The sequence below is a fragment of the Xenopus laevis genome, chromosome 1L, assembly GCF_017654675.1.
Source record: "Xenopus laevis strain J_2021 chromosome 1L, Xenopus_laevis_v10.1, whole genome shotgun sequence".
Classification (NCBI taxonomy): Eukaryota; Metazoa; Chordata; class Amphibia; order Anura; family Pipidae; genus Xenopus; species Xenopus laevis.
This window is the reverse complement of record NC_054371.1, coordinates 170,290,672-170,303,521: the sequence shown is the minus strand read 5'-3', so window position 1 is coordinate 170,303,521 and position 12,850 is coordinate 170,290,672. Positions and strand designations below refer to the sequence as shown.

The 12,850-nt window shown below is 37.9% G+C and overlaps 1 protein-coding gene across 2 annotated transcripts in view; it reads left to right on the top strand.

Annotated features, from left to right (window-relative positions):
* The window catches only part of mmp17.L (matrix metallopeptidase 17 L homeolog), a 63,299-nt gene that overhangs the window by 37,477 nt on the left and 12,972 nt on the right, over positions 1-12,850 (top strand). For both annotated transcript variants that reach the window (XM_018262410.2, XM_041567207.1), the window contains exons 2-3: positions 4,531-4,663; positions 11,056-11,185. In XM_018262410.2, coding sequence (XP_018117899.1) covers positions 4,531-4,663; positions 11,056-11,185 — 263 coding nt within the window. The remainder of the gene's footprint in view (positions 1-4,530; positions 4,664-11,055; positions 11,186-12,850) is intronic.

Here is a 12,850-nt window from a genome sequence, read left to right as displayed (position 1 = left end):
ATATTTTCCCCTAATTTATTTGGCCTGTGGGCTGATCAGTTCTATGCTACAGAGATGTCAACCCAACACTGGGCGCTGCCGGGGGGGGATGGGACTTGTGTAGCTCGGTGTCCAAAAAATTTTGAAGTGATGTCACTGCCTGCTGGTGGAAGTGATGTCACATGGGCAATTGCTTACTGCTCATGTGTGTTTGGAAATCATCAGAGAAACAGTAGAACAAGGGAATTAGTTGGTGACAGTGGAGTAAGCCACAACCAACTAACTCCCAACAAAATAGAGGGTATTGACAGCTATTATGCTGATTTGGAGGGATGGAAACAAATATGCTGGCCCCAGAAAATGCTACAAAAATGAGGTGGGTGGAAGGAAGTAGCCTGCTGTTGCCTGCAAGAAACTGTACAAAGGGAACACACAGCAAGCTGGGTTTTTTGTTGCCCTGCCCAAACTTTCCCTTATGCTCGCCCACTGTGTGTGGGATAAAAGAAATCAGTCTGACCGTTCCCAGACGACCACCCACGCACCTGCGAGGGGATTCTGATCTGCTCTGAATAAGGCTGTGTGGAGTGATGAATTTGAGTTCTGTTACCAGAGCTCTATACTCGTCATTTGTTAATTAAACCAACCCCACAGTGGACAATGCAGTTCAGTTTTCTTTTCATGTGAAACTTCAGACAGACTGCACTTGATGAAACTGCTTGCTCCCAGCCTTGATTGATAATTGCAGTTCAGAGTTGCCTATCTGTATTGCCTTGCATGTCGCATTTGCCCTTGAGCAAGGACTATTTGTAATGGCAGTTTTCTGCCCTCCAGCATTTCCACTTTAAACTTTGTGCTTGTATTTCTGAAACACAAAAGCACTGCTGCCATGGGCTACTGGCTGAGATATCTGTTGTAGTGAGTGTGCAGAATTAACCAGAAAAATATTTGTTATTTACAGTGTTTAAATTACAGTTATGCCCATGGGAGCAGAGAACTGTATTCTGGTGTTAGATTGGAGTGAGGAATATACTGTATGTGTCATATTTGACTTCTTTGTGTGTGTACTACTGATGAGCCAATTTTGTCACCAGGCATAGATTCACAGCGAAATTACACAATTCACCATCTGCAAATTTTTTTTGCGAAACTGCGGCATGACAAAAAAATTGTGAATAAAAAGTCGCCACAAGAAAAAACGACCTTTTTCTTTAATACATTTGGACAAAAAAGCTGCTGAGACAAAAAAGTTGCAGAGACAATACAGTTACCTAGACAAAAAAGCTGGCACAAGAAAAAAAACTGACATTGACTCGCATTGCGGCCATTGACTTGCATGCATTTGGAGCGAAAAATTTGCACATAAAAAAAAAATTTACGCCTATTGACTTCAATGCGTTTCACAAATTTTTCTCAGTTTCATGAATTTTTCCTTCGTTTCACACATTTTTTGGTGAAATGAAATGGGGACAGATTTGCTCATCACTAGTGTGTGCCACTCCTGTTGGCTTTAAGTAGTTAACCGTGTGAGAGTGAATGAAATCTCCTCCTGAGCCTGAGAGTAGATGGAAAAACTTGTCACAGATGGCTTTTCCTTAAAAGTCAGCAACAAAGAAAGAAGCATCACAAATGTTTTTGTTGTGCACAATAAATAAATGAAAAGCAGTAGGGGTGCATCCAGCATGGCAAGGCACGCCGCCAGAGAATGCAACGGAATAGTATTTCAGTGTCACTTCTCCTCCAAGACTCAACTCATTTACAATATCTAGATCTATAACAAAATGTTACCCAGAGAGAGAAATATACCCTTATTATAAGAAATATTTATCCTTTCGAATATGAAGGTGTAAAGTATTTTGTGCTGATAATGGTATGTCTCGCCACTATTCTTCTTAATTTGTACTCATACAGCATCTTCTGGTACCTGCACACTTTAAATAGATTGCCTGTCTGCACACATGATACTATCACAGGCTAAGCAATCAATTACTTAATTGACTGCTCAAGTACTTCTCATTTTATAGCTTTTTTTTCTTTTTGCTTCTCATTACAAATTAATTAGTTTTTTTTCTATACTCACTTCTCTAAAGGGATCTGTTATAGCTATGAACATGCACCCAAACTGCAATGGATATTTAATAAATCTGCACCAAAATAATATTTTCTTAACACATATTCCTCTCATTTTATTAATATAAAGGCTGAACTCAACAAGGCGATCGGGTGTGATGCAAAGCGTGGCAATGAAACGGATGCAAGAAATATTGCAGGTACAAACTACATTTATCCAACATGACACGACTGTCGGATGTGAACGCTGCACTCTGCGTTTTCATCCAACAGTGGTGTTGCATGTAGTTTGTACCTGCGATGTTCAGCGCCTCTGACTTGTCGGATCCATTTCGTCATCACAATGCACAGCGCACCTGATCACCTCGTGGAGTTCAGCCCTTAATGTTATATAATTAAGCCCCTTCAGCCTAACATTTCCTTTCCTGCTTGTTCAAACAACTCAGTCATGCTGCTTGACAATTTTATATTTCTGATTCTGGCTAACATACAGACACAAATTGGAGGGGGAAAAATGCACAAGGTAAAGGCATTGTCCAATAGGTACCAGGATTAGGTACAGGTCCATTACCGGTATGGTTGAGTTGAATATGGAAAACAAGTGTTGTGGGTTGAATTTACTGTTATTTATGAGTGTACTATAGTATTCTTGTCTAGCTTGGAATAGGACAGTAGCAAGGCAGGCCATAAGAAATTTATAGTGGAGGAAGTCTGCTTTTGTACAGGATTTCCTTCACATGCGCTTTGCCATTCTTGTACAGGAACACAGAAACTGCGTCTCAGAGTTCATCCAGGGACGGGGATTGTGTGGTGGCTGCACAGGGACATGGGTATTGATAGCAGCAGACAGAACTGAGTTGTATTTACCAGTGAATCATGATCAGAGGAAGTATTGATGGAGGAGAAGCTGGAACTGACAGAATGATATACAGTAGAACAGTTGTATCGACAGTGTGGGTGTTATGAACCAGAATTTTGGCTGAGGGTTAGCAGAGGGGGGAATGTGCAAAATAAAAAAAGAAATAAGATGGACAAAGAGGAAAAGGATCACTGTTGAATGCAGAAAGTTTTTAGTTTAGACCAGATATAGGAAGTGACCATCCTTATGGGTTGCTGTATTTGTCCACTTCTGGAGATCAAAGTGGATTGTTTGCAGTTCTAAAAAGATGTTAAACGGATCTCACAAGTAAAACATCATTAGTAAGAAAAAAATTAAGACTGGGTCATTTATTGAAGAGGGTCAAAACAGGTGCACAGTGTCATGTCTTTGCACTTGCATATTGCTCCAATGGTATTTGTAACTTTGACCCAGAGACATGCTTCTTTGAACTTACAAAATGGAGAGGAAACATTACTTTCCGCACTTTTTATTGTACATACAGTGTGTTTATGGCTGGCACTAAGTACTAGACTCCCTTGCACCTGTCAGCTCTGCAACTGCACATAGGGCAGAAAATGCATTGGAACTGTACAGTTTATCCATAGACAAATTGCGTGAGAACCCAGCCCTGGATTCAGCAGCGCAGTAATTTCCTTTCCTACAGTCTAGTAAAGAACACTTTGAAAATGAGTGGATTCATCTGCATAGATATCCCAATCCCAGTTGTATGTATATCTTTTTCTCCTCTACCTATCCCTTTCATAAATTACACTTTTGAACCCAATTCCCATTACAGTTTGCCTTTCTTTCAGTGGTTTTAATTTATACCAAGTAAATTCTTTGTAGAAGATTCCCTGCTTCTCTGGCTCAACTGCAAAAGCCTGTCTTATTGTTCAGTTGACATGGGAGGTATTGCAGTCCCCAGAGGTTCTTTGAATAGCGAATAAATTCCATCTAAATTTGTATTACAGAGGGGTTCTGAGTTCATATCTTTCGTATCACATACAGTATTTCTGTACAATTTATTCATTTGAACCCGTCCTTCTGTTGACTGTTTTAGATCTTTTAAGCATGAAGATTTATTTCACTGTGCTTCTTTCTTCCTTTTTATCTCTACTGACTTTTCTTTTGTATAACTACAGAACAAGCTTATATGTTATTGTTAACAAGCAACAGTCTCTCCATGTTCTCAATGAATGCGTGTGACCTTATAATTCCAGTTCTTAGTTTGGGGCAAAATAAATGATCATCCACATATCAGCTGCACATAGGATAAATGGAGGTGGTACACATTAAGAACAATAAAAACAGTAGGTAGTATATTGTGGTGTTATTGGATTTTTATAAGAATAATTTAATAAGAGCAGGGTTGGACTGGTGGGTGCAGGGCCCACCAGGGCTGCTACCCCAGGGGCCCACGCTGCTCCCCCACACACCCCTACAGGGGCCGCTGTCCACTCCCAACACGCGTAAAATTAAACCTACCTTCAGCGTGTTGGGCTTCGGGAGATCAAAGCAACAAAGTTTTATTTTCTTTCTAACCATCTTTTCAATTTTATATTTTTATATAAGGGATAATAACAATATGATTCCTTCTTCAACAGGATTGGTTGACTAAATTTGGATACCTGCCCCCACCCGATCCTGTTACGGGGCAACTGCAGACGCAGGAAGAACTGTCTAAAGCCATCAGGGCAATGCAAGAGTTTGGTGGCCTAAAAGCTACTGGGATTTTAGGTGAGATAATACAGATATTTCCATGTTGTAGCCTTAATGACATGTCATGTTGAAATGCAGTAGTAAGAATGCAATGATGTCTGGAGTCTGCCACTTTGCAGTGATGTTAGTTTGCCCTGCATGCGCCACCTTGTGGCAGAATGCAATATCTATTGATATTTACTCACACAGATAATTTCCATACTTTGCACATTAATAGTAAATTAGCTACTTATTACGAGTCACGACTTGTGGTTGGTTGCCTTCTGGGAGCTGTGAAAGTGGTTTATATATTTATTTTTATAATGGGTGATTTTGCAAGAGGTTGGGATTATGGCAATGATTTTATGGGATTACAACTGATTATTATTATATTCTATATAATGTTCCTGTATGAAGAAGCTGAGGTATTGTATTTATTAATTGTTCAGACAGGAGACTTACAGGTATGTGACCTGTTATCCAGAATGCTTGGGTTTTCCAGATAAGGGATCTTTCTGTATTTTATATGTCCATACCATGTCTATTTAAAAATAGTTTAAATATTAAATAAACCCAATATAATTGTTTTGCCTCCAATAAGGATGAATTATATTCTAGTTAGGATCAAGTTAGGTCTTATTGTTCTGAATACTAAAGATGTCTGTACACCATAATAAAAATACCTATTTATATATATCTATATATATATATATATATATATATATATATATATATATATATATATATATATATATATATACCATGACAATTCGAAAATCAATATGTATATAAAATGCTTTATGGTTACTAGGGGTTATTGAAAAATTAATAGTAAAGGGCCTGAAAAGAAAAAAAGGAATAGAAAATGCAGAAAAAAAGAAGCCTCATAATCAATCTGTTGTTTGGTTGCCAAGGTAAAAGACCCCTGAAAAACCAGAGCACATTTGCAGCTAAAGGCTGAAAAAAGCCAATAAGTAATTGGTTGCAAATTGGTTGCTGTTGGTAACTGTAATGGAAAGTAAAGAACTTACCCCACGGGACATCCAAGATGGCGACCTCCTGCTCCACCATGCGGCTCTTCCTGGTCGTAATATGACTGCGTCAGAAACGTGTCGCCCCAGGATTGGTCGCTGGCGACGGAATGGACGCCGGCGTCAGAATGTGCGCCGGCGTCAGGACGCCAACGTGTGGACGCTGGCGTCATGACGTCAATGCGTCAAGTTTGGCGCCAACTTTTGGACTATTTAATCCCAAGTGCCCTTTCTGTCCTTGCCCAATTATAGGTCTATCTTGTATAGTTCCTGGGTGTGATTTCTTGATATTCTGCAAACCGTGTACCGACTTCTTGCGTGTTTCATCGATTCTGATCCTTGCCGCCTGTATTGACCATTTGCCTGATTACGACTATTCTTCTGATAAATCCTTTTGTACCGCGATCTTGGTGTTATTGTCTCCTCCTTGGTCCACACTACAACAGAGCCTTCGGGCCCTGACAGTAACTGCACCAGTGCATTTTATCAGCCATATTAACTCCAATATCTCCAATCCTCATAGAAAATGACAAGAGCATGAAAGCTATTACATTTATGGGTTATGGTAAAATAAAATGTCAAATATTATAAAAAATACACATTAATAATATGTAAAAAAAAAAAAAAAAAGAAAGACTCCAACGTATATACTGTATAGTCACACAGGTAACAGCAGACTGACTCACTGCTTTGATTTTTTCGTTGAAGTGCTGCTGCTCAGAAATTGTACATCTTACCTAAACCTCTGCAGAGCTAAACATGAGCGGTGGAACTGGGAATAGCAACTGTCTGAGTCTTCCTTCCACTATCTGATAGAGTAGGCCCTGCAGCTATATTTGCATAGAAGAACTAAGCCAAGGGACACATGTTCATTTCCAACGAACAGTCTCTTGTTTAAACACATAGTGGAATTATTTTTCTATAAATTTTGAGACTTTTTCTATAGCTTATAGAAGCTTAAATCCAAACCCAAAGTAAACATTCTATTGTTTTTTTTTACATTGTACCCACTAGGGAGATTTTTTTCCAGTGGAGTTTATGAATGGAAATCTGTTTTATGCACCTTTCCATTTAGAATTATATTTCACAGTCTAAATTTAGCCCCCCCCCACCTGGTTACCTGCAGTAGCAGCCTAATTACCCTCTTCAAGTAATTTGCACCTAAATCTCAATTTACTTTTGCCATTAGAAGTGGCACCCGCATCCTCAGAAGCATTCTGTAAGTCCTTAGATGTAGCTTGTCCACATAAATAAAAGTTGACCCATATGGCCAATTGTCATCACAGAATTCAATTGTGCCTGGAGTTGCAACAAACTTTTAGTGTCTTTTTGTACAAGCATCAGCATTCAGGCATGTCACACTGTTTAATATCCACAGTTGTTGAATGTCATCTAAACCGTACACTTTATGAATTACAGTTAGTCTTGAGTATTTACTCACATTGCCCTTCCTTCTGTTCATTCATCCTTTCCACCTTTAGCCTCAAATACCTTTACTCAGGGGGACTCTTACACCCCCCCCCCATTACAAGACTTTACCCAATGGTACCAGCTTTGCCAGGTGCTTTCTACAGGGTCCCTCCAAACACCTTCTCCGGCATTAGGTTTGAATGAGTACCCTGAACTTTCTACTTTGGCCCTAACTTGCAGAGTACCCACCAGGTTACTAACCCCTTCTCACTCCTAGATGGGGCACAGGCTGCTTATAGCTGTTCTTTCTGCCTCTCATTCCTAGGATGAGCTATGGCACAAGCAATCCCTGTCCTGGCTAAACCTGACCGCTTTTGCCACCTAGTGTGTTCCCTCTGGGTTTCTGGCTTGCTTTAGACCACACCTGATTCTGATTCTCTTTTATATTCTTCAGTATACGTTACACACAACGGTAAATGGAGTGCTGTTGGGGGTGTAGGCTGGGCAGAACAGGGGCATGGCTGGGTGGAGAAGGTTTAGCCAAGACCCGAAAGGATCCGAGTTGGCATCTCCATTATACACGCCTCTGTTTTAAACATGACCATATGGTATTTATGGAAGTTGTCATGGAACTCTGAGGTGACTTTTAATATCCTAATATGTTACAACAGGGAGTACATTTTTTATTATAATACAGAATTTCCCATAACTCATGTGCAGTGTCAGACTGGTCTGGCGGGCTCCCGCCGACCCAGGCTTACTCAATGCCAATCCCCCAACCCATCCCAGCTGCAAGTAAATGCAGCGCAATGCCACCTTATGTAACGCAATGTGACATGCAGGGGGTTGGGGGAAGCGCACTGCAGGTGTAGGCTGGCAGACTTGGCTACTAGGGTTGGAGGCCCTAGTAGTCTGACACTGGTTATGTGACAGAAAGGCCAACACTGAGCACTGATGATATCACCAAGCAATGTTTATAAGAATATAATTTACAGGATATATAGTAAATAAAGTATCCCCTATTTTAAAATTTAAAGATATTATAAGTTACCAAGCAGTTGCATGACCATATAAAAACACAAGGCCAAAGACAGAGTGGTTTTATAGAGGTCATGGAACTTCAAGGTGACTTCTAATATCCTCATATTTTGCAACAGGGGGTACTATTTAAACAAGTTTTAGTGAGTCATGTGAGAAATGACATCACTAAGCTACAATTATAACCAATGACATTACTAAGCACCGTTTATAAGGATATACAGTAATTTACAGCATATTCATGGCTATATATATATATGTATATATATATATGTGTGTATATATATATATATATATATATATATATATATATATATATATATATATATATATTATTAAATTACCCAAAAGACCTGATGAGTACTATGCTTTTGTTACACACACATATATATTTTATAATATAATACAGTTTTACTGAGAGGTAACAGCACTAAAAAGGGACATATTAGTAACATTTGGTACTTAGTTTCCCAGAAAATATTTTCATCTTAATTCTGACATTGATTGCACTCTGACATTTCCTTCACTCAGGATTTTTTTTTTCATAGTAAGGTTTTTGCAAAGAATATAAAGCCTACCATTTAAGACCTAGCAAGCATTTTTATTTTTAAAAGCCTCAACCCCGAGCCATTGTGTTACATGTAGAGGCAATGAACCATAACCATTAACCATGAATCAGAAATACCAATGAAAATAAATATAAATTAGCATGGGCTTTAATTTATGTTCTTGGCAGAAATCCCAGAATACCCAATGCCGGTTGGGTCATTATCCACAATGCCCAGTATGCAACTGAATCACATGCTTTTGCCAATATCAGTGCCCCCTGCATTGACATTATCTCCACTTTAATATCACTAGATTTGTTAATGCGCAATTAATGAAAATGCATACATGACAGTGTGTGCTTTGGTGGAATGCAACTTAGTATGCCGCCACAATGACTGGAATTCTGGGGGAAAAAACTCTGAATTATGCTAAAAAAAATTTAAATTGCTTACAAAAAAGTTCACTTTGATACTGTATTTGTTAACATCCTTAGCTTCTCTCTGAATCTGATCTCTACATTGAAATGCATTCTACCTTGTTCCTTTTTATTTCAAATGTACAATGATACAGTTATTTACCTTTAATGAGTGTTAGAAAAGACATCAGTGAAAGGCTTAGAGAGATGTAACAAGTAAGAACACCAGAGAATACGCTATTATCTCTTCTGGTTTTTAATGTTTTAATAGCTGATGCTAGTTTGATAACACTCTGACTTATGAAAGCTCCATTCTTTGTTGGGTAATACTTTCTTTTAAGGCTTATCATTAGTAAATAGGATTCTGCTCCATACTAATTATATTTATCATTCTCTGAATGCTAATAAAATTATATTTAAGATCATTGTCTGTTGAATAGAAGACAGGGATTATTTGTATTCTCAGAAAGAACTGGTAACAGGATGTACTCCATGCTGTTCTTTTTATAAAAAAACAAAATACCCAAATGGTGTTAAAGCTATTGTGCAGTTTATCATTATTAGTATTATTGATGATGATAATAAATATATATATTTATAAAGCGCCAACATATTCTGCATCGCTGTACAATACATGGGTTTATACACTGAGCATACAGAATTATATACAAAGCAACCGATAACTAATACACTTTCCTAAATCATAAGCAAAACATAAATAAGTAACAAGTATATTGTGAAGTATGTATGTCCTAATGTTGTGACTTTTGGTCAACAACAAACATGAAGTTCAAGTAGATACTTGAAGGATAAATTGTCTTTTATAGAATAAATCCCATGTGCCTCTGGTGTCATTACTAAATATTACTGGGCTGTGACTGCTTCCAGGCCCTGGAACCTACGGCAGCAACAAGGGCGTGAAGAATGGGATTTTGCACCTGAATAGAAAATAAGTAAAGGATTCAATACACAACCCCACATGCAGAGATTGAGAGATTGGGACAGATAGAATCAGTGGGATTAGGAAATGGGTGGTGAATGAGGGAAATGGGTATAGGGGTGACAAAAAAATTATCCAAATTCTGCTCCAGAGCCCATGGGTCTGATGTCTTGTGTCATATAAGGTGAATTTGAGTGAACAAAACAAAATGTTTAAATATATGGAATGAGCCCTAGGCATGTACTCTTGAATTCTTGAAACTCCGAATGCAAAAATCCTGAAGAATTTGTGATTTTTTTTTTATAAAATCGGACTTTTAAAAAATCACACATTTTTCAGAATTTATTAAACCCCAAGGATGGAAAAGTCAGAATCAGAAAATCCGGCATCTCAGACCTGTCGATGTTGCATATAAGTCAATGGGAGAAGTCCCAATGATTTTTTGATATGCACTGGGTTTCGTTCAATACCCCGACATTTTCGGAGTTTTCGGGCAAAAAAAAAAGCATAAGAAATCGGGTGAAAAATCCGAATAAATCTTGAAAATCAGATTTTTTTTTTCCTGCAAAGCAAATTTTCAGGAAAATGTAATAATAAATAAGTGTAAAAAACCCAAGCAGATTTGATCGAAGTTTGTAGCAGAAAATGTTGAGATTTAATCGGACTTTGATAAATAACTCCCTATGTGGAAGTGGACTGAACGGAATCTTAGATGAAACTGACTGATCTTGTTCAGCTATCGAGTCAAAAGGGTAGATATGCCTGCGTAATCAGATTCCAGTTACATTGACATTTTGAGGACAAACAATGTTGCCAAAAGTATAAAAGGCATATTATTATTATTATTATTAACATGTATTTATATAGCGCCAACATATTGCGTAGCACTGGAAAGTAAATGTGATTATACAACTAATTCACATGAATTATATACATAGAACATATGGAGTTACATACATGACAATCAATACCGTTACATATTAAACTACAGAGCAAATGTTAGAGGGTTAGAATTTACAATAAAGATCTTTTTTTTTCTGACATGCAGATGAACCCACTTTGGAGCTGATGAAAACCCCTCGTTGTTCCCTGCCTGACCTGTCCCACTCACAAGCTTTAAGAAAAAAACGAAGCGCCCAGCCCCTGACAAAGTGGAGTAAAAGGAATTTGTCCTGGCGGTAACCATCAATCTTTCTTTTACTTTGTGTCATGATGTTCAGCTTGCAATAGACAGTGAAAGATGACATATTCTAGCTGAGTTAGAAGATTGCAATGATTCATGTTAAACTCCAAACATTGATTCAAACTAGTATATTTAAGAGCATGCACGGGGACATCAATTTTACTCTGGGGCACCATTCCTGGTATTTTTAAGGGAATCTTCAATGGCAAGCTGTAAAAACCAGAAAACGCTCTTTCAAAACCAGACTTAGATTGTTATTTAACATTTGGGAGCTGTTTCTCTGTTACTAAAGCTTGTGAAAAATGTAGCATGCAGCACCATGTGTCTATATAAGTAACCTACTGTCATTCTGAAATGGCATATATTGCTCAGCACAGCGGCTCTGCATATAATCTTGGCAAAGCTGCTAGAGAAGAGCAAATAACTGTCACTCACAGATGTACATTTGCAGCAAACTGTTAATATGCAGAAAATGTCTGTATGCATGCACTGGGCAGATATTTTGTTTGCTTTTTGCCAACCGAGTTCCAAAAATTGTACATTTTAAATAACATGTTTTGGGAGTTTTTTTACGTTAAATAGAGAAACGACGACTACTAAGTTAAGAAATAGCTCATTCATTTTTTCTAAACCACTTCTGCTGAAATGTTAGATCCATAAAATTGTGTCTGCGTGCCGACACCTCTGGGAAGGGAAATATGTCACAGGATTTTACCTTACATTACCTGATCTAAAGCTAGTCTCAGACATATTTAAATAATGGGCCCTTGAGAAATAAAGATGGACTATGTAGGAAATGTCAAATCAAATCAAATCTCTGCTCTCTTTATAGGCCAATCAACAAATATAGGGAAGCACCTAATGTTGTAAAGGCAAACAAAGGAACTTGGCTCAATTCTATTGCAGAGATGTAATACACAGATGTATACAAACACTCACTTTTCCAGGGTGCAGACTTATAGACTTGCAGGTTGATTAACAACTGCCAAAGTGCAAAAACAGGCACAAAGCAGCAAATTGCTATTTATAAAGTACAGAGTGCAGACCTATGGTGGAAACTAGAAAGCAGGACGCAACCAATTTAAAAGAACAGTAACACCAAAAAAATGAAAGTGTTTTAAAGTAATGAAAATATCATGTAGTGTTGCCCTGCACTGGTAAAACTGATCTGTTTGCTTCAGAAACTCTTCTATAGATCATGTAAACAAGCTGCTGAGTAGCAATGGGGGAAATTGAAAAAAGGTTATATGGCACAGGTTACATAGTGTATAACAGATAACACCATTATGTTCTACGGAGCTTTTCTGTAACCTGAGCCTTTTCTCCTTTGAATGGCTGCCCCCATTGCTACACATCAGCTTGTTTATATAAACAATAGTAGTGTTTCTGAAGCAAACACAGCAGTTTTACCAGTGCAGGGCAACAGTGCATTATATTTTTATTACTTTAAAACACTTTCATTTTTTGATGTTACTGTTCTTTTAACATAGTATATGAACTCTAGTGAAACAGTGGCATATATATATATATATATATATATATATATATATATATATAAAACAACCAAACAAACCGCACTTCAAGGACTTCATTTTTCAAATTAAAGGTGAGGGTTTATTCCCAACGTTTCGGCTCCCTAACTGGGGCCGTCTTCAGGAGA